At 31.1% G+C, this 4,917-nt stretch overlaps 1 protein-coding gene across 6 annotated transcripts in view; it reads right to left on the bottom strand.

The window, feature by feature from the left end:
* Positions 1-6: 6 nt before the first annotated feature.
* LOC103521195 overlaps positions 7-4,917 on the bottom strand; it is a 12,584-nt gene continuing 7,673 nt past the window's right edge. For 2 of the 6 annotated variants that reach the window (XM_026831993.1, XM_008486302.3), the window contains exon 4: positions 7-146. In XM_026831993.1, the coding sequence (XP_026687794.1) occupies positions 9-146 (138 nt within the window). In that variant the 3' untranslated portion in view covers positions 7-8. Of the gene's footprint in view, positions 153-550; positions 928-1,562; positions 2,715-4,917 lie in introns of those variants that run through there. The other 4 variants (XM_026831992.1, XM_026831991.1, XM_026831994.1 and 1 more) reach the window with 3 other exon arrangements.

Genomic DNA, 4,917 nt, shown 5'->3' on the forward strand with positions numbered 1-4,917 from the left:
ATTTCTGCCTAACAATGAAAAAGAAGAAAAAAAGAACTTACATAATTGTGTGTAATTGGTTTGGGGAGTTGTGTACTATATAGTGGTTGAGGTTGAGAGGTAAATGAGCCACTAGCACTGAGGTTACCATGAACAATTGGGTCAGACTGGAACAGGAAAGAAGAGGAAGAAGAATTAAGAACGGGAAGAAGAAAGAACACCTCCTATGGTAAAGAATAACTTCTAAGATGTTTTTCTTCTTCTCTTTCCTATCTACAAAATATTTTATCTTGGTAGCTCTTACTCATTACTTACCCCATAATAACAACACAACAACAAAATTAATAATAATAATGATAATAATATCTAATAATAATACCCCTAAAATATAACCATATTCTTACGAATAATATTAGAGTTTTTCCAAAATAATAATAAAACCTTATTTTCCTGATTGAGTCTAATGAGATATAATATATGATACATAAATGTACATAGACAAGTTATTAACATATAATTTCTGCCTAACAAAGAAAAAGAAGAAGAAGAAGAAAAAAAGAAAAGAACTTACATAATTGTGTGTAGTTGGTTTAGGGGGTTGTGTACTACATAGTGGTTGAGGTTGAGAGGTAAATGAGCCACTAGCACTGAGATTACCATGAACAGTGGGGTCAGACTGACTTAATAATGCTTGATTGTACTGTGTTGATTGATCATAATTAGATGTAGATGGAAAAGCAAGGGTTGCTATAAATTCATCATGGGAGAGTAATGTTGTATATGTGTTTGAAGAAGATGGTGTGGAGCATCTGTTTTTCAATGACTGCACCCAAGATTGCCAACACATTCGAAACTTGACCCGATAGCCCATATTTTTCAGGTCTGGCATCAATACAGACCAATCACTCTCCAGCATATTCTCCAACACCACACAGTCAATGCCTGCATCTGAAAAAAAAAAAAAAAAAAAAAAAACCTAAATTAAAAAGTCTAGTTTTGTAATAGTTGGAGCACAATTTACAAAAACTAAAATTTGATTTATCAAAAGTTCAAATCAAAGAATAAAAAATAATAGATTGAAAAACAAAGAAGGTAGGTAAGTTCTTTGTTTTCTTAACTTTTTTTTTAGTTTTTTTTTTCAATAATATTCTACATAATTATATCAAGACATTTTACACATATTCTTGCTTTTTGAAATAATAATAATAATAATAATAAGTGCTTATTTATACTGCTTGCATAGGACTGAAAAGTTCCTTTACTTCAGCAGTAGGCAGTAGGCTACTACTATTATTGTGGTCAAATTTTCAAACAATGTTGACGATAAAATTCCATACCTCGGCTGGGATTGAACCCATGCCCTCCTGATTACCAGGTGAGTGTCTTGACCACTACACCACCAAGGCAGGTTTTAAATTTAATAAATATTTAATAGAGCATTGTAGATGCTTAATCAGTTTCTGGATGGAAAAGTATGTACTGATGCCCAAATTTGTTTTCACAGTAAAGTTGAAAGTAGGTACCTATTAAAGACCAAACAGTTACCTACATTATTTAAGTAGGTACATATTACAAGGACTTACCTGTGAAGTTTTTAATGATGTCTTCAGGCATTTCCCAATCCTGTAGGAGTTTGAGAGTTTCTCTGTCAGCCATGACAAAATTTTAACATGAATATCAATGTGATAAATGTGAAAAACTGAACTTTATTGAAAAACTCAACTCATATTTTTTACATTATCAGTTTTATTATAGTGCACATTTAACTAACTTTCCAATTGTAATACAGTCTTTCATGGTACTGATTTATGTAAGTATTTACTTAGTAACTAGCTATATATTATTTAGATGGATTTGCCTTATCACTTGCATGATATATTAAGTCACATTTGGTTTTTACAAAGGAAATTAGTTTTATTATAGCACACACGTTTAACTTTCTTTAACCGACGCGACGTCATACCTATTGTTTTTTTTATTAGGTATAGGTAGGTACAAAGGATGATGATGAACGATGAACAGGTTTACAGGTTTTTATATAACGGTCACTTGCTCACTTGTAACTGCACAATTTCCACAACGTGTTGAGAAAATAAAAATAGTTAGAAATAATGGGCGAGTTTTTTTACTCATTTTATCCAACCGGTTGGAACCGTTTGGTCCAATAATGCCGTTTGAATACTCATTGTTTACATGAGTGACGTCATTCATTTCACCGTATGAGTTTGAATACTCATTCCAACATTATTTGTATCTTCCAAATTTCGCAATTGATACGGTTTGTTTACATTTTTTTTGTTTTTGTTTATTTTTTCAGAAATTCGAATGGAAGGAAGTCTTTTAAAAACTTGTCTTTTTACTTTTTTTTCATTCTTGTCAGATTTTTTTTATACCCCTAACATAATATGATCAACCGCAACAGTTTTAAGACTCATTGCGAGGTTAATCGTTTAATGAATGACGTCATCACCGTGACCACCGCGAACCCTAACCGATTCGACTATGCAATGAGTATTCAAACTCGCCCAATAGAAATTTAAAAATTACCGCCTTTTATCTTTAAGCGCTATGTAGTGCAGTAGTGGAGAAATACACAAAAAATAGGTTTTAGGTCCGTAAAATTTAAGATGATAAGTAGGTATCTATATCTACATTTTATAAAAATAATTATTAGCTATATCTAAATTTATTATTAGGTAATATTATTAGGTATTATTTTGTATTATTATTATTATTATTATTATTATTATTATTATTATTATTATTATTATTATTATTATTATTATTATTATTATTATTATTATTATTATTATTATTATTATTATTATTATTATTATTATTATTATTATTATTATTATTATTATTATTATTATTATTATTATTATTATTATTATTATTATTATTATTATTATTATTATTATTATTATTATTATTATTATTATTATTATTATTATTATTATTATTATTATTATTATTATTATTATTATTATTATTATTATTATTATTATTATTATTATTATTATTATTATTATTATTATTATTATTATTATTATTATTATTATTATTATTATTATTAATGGAGACAAAAAATTTAAATTATTAAATAGAAAGTAAAAAGAAAGAAAAAACTTGTAGATATCATTTTTAGCTAAATCCCCTTTAGGGGTGAGCTATTATTATTATTATTTTTTATTTAATCAGGTAGGCATTTCTTTTTCTTTCCTTTAATTTTTTCTGTGTCGCTTAAAAAGCAGAAAATTTTGAAATCCATTTTTGATCACTCTCGAACTACGAACGGTATGATTACACTTTGAACTGACTCACGATATTGAATGGACTTGTTAAAATTTCTCATAAGAAAAATGAAAATACAATATGCATCATAGAATGCCGGCATCCTATTTCAGACTGCAATGTTCTATTTTCGACCAAGGAATTGGACCAATAGACCACTGCAGTCCATTATAGGATGCTGGCAAGAGCAAATAGACTACCGCAGTCCATTATAAGATGCTGGCATTCTATGCTGCCATTTTTTATTCCACTTTGGAATGCCAATTCACCAGCAGAATACGAGCATTGTATTTCAGACTGCAATGTTCTATTTTCGACCAAGGAACTGGAAAACCAAGACCCAATAGACCACTGGAGTCCATTATAGGATGCTGATGTTCTATGATTCTAGACTAGATTACAGTCTTCCTAATCCAGAATGCCGGTCTTTGAATTCTAAATTAGGAGCTTACGACATTCCAAACTGGAACAATTTCATGGGAACCTCCAATCTTGACAATCATGCATCCTATGTATTTTTGTGTCATTCTATTATTTTGCGTCGGCAGCCTGAAATTGAATGAAAGTGAAATGGAATTCCAGTGGAATTCTGATATAGTCAACAATTTATTTTTTTAGAAGTCTAAAATAGGCTGCGCCCTTCAAGAATAGACCTCAGCAGTCTATTTTGTCCCTTAGAATGCCAAAAAATAAAATTATTTTTCTCAGTGAAGGCAACTGGGTGATGTGTCTCACTGGAAGGAACCCGTAACAGAGTTCTGCCTACTGCGATGGGAGAAGAGGTGTACACGAATCCTATATGCCCACAGTCCATTCCTACCTCTTCAATATAGGATTTTACCATTATTTTAAATGAAAAATATTTCCTTTTAATTGTTTACCTTTATTAAAATGTTAACTCTTTCGTTTTATTTTGACACACTTTATGTATTTGCTCTTTAGTTTGGATCATTTATACTGCGCAAATGTATTTTCAGCTTGATAATAAACGCTCGGATCATTCGACCTCGCATCAGGAAGACGCTGACATTCGCGATCAGCCGAGAAAGCTAAGGGCGGGACATGCTTGATACAGGATATGTCTGTTCCAAGCGAGAGCAGTTGCCACCCGCAATAGGATAGTAAAGTGTGAGAAGAGAAAGAAGCGAATGCCGAGATGTTGGTACGCGGTACCGTTTTATTACTTGTAATCGTCTATGTGACTCTTTTTATTAAAATAAAAACCGTAAGATTCCCTGTTTTATCTGACGACTCCCAGATAAGAACTTCCCGCGTCGGATAAAATCTGAAAGATTTTTTATTATTAAACAACCTGATATAGTCTTAAGTGACCTTAAAGGTAAAGTGAAAGTAAGTTAAAGTCCGACGGCTGCGGTTTTTATTATCTTACTGTGTTTTTTATGTATCCTACGTTACTACATTTCTAACCTCCAAGGGTACTTTTAAAAGGTCAAACCTTACAGCATTCGAGGATTTAAAATCATTTAAGTTTCTGGCCGGTAAGACCTAACCCCTTCTGACATTAGATCAGATCTTAGTATCTTGTAGTCATAGGATATTACCTGACGGTCACCGGATAACCCAGACCAAAAGGTCTAAGGAACCAGCTTTATCTTGTAACGTCAGCTTTATGTTACGAGCATA

This window comes from Diaphorina citri, unplaced genomic scaffold, assembly GCF_000475195.1.
Source record: "Diaphorina citri unplaced genomic scaffold, Diaci psyllid genome assembly version 1.1 scaffold4706, whole genome shotgun sequence".
Taxonomy (NCBI): Eukaryota; Metazoa; Arthropoda; class Insecta; order Hemiptera; family Psyllidae; genus Diaphorina; species Diaphorina citri.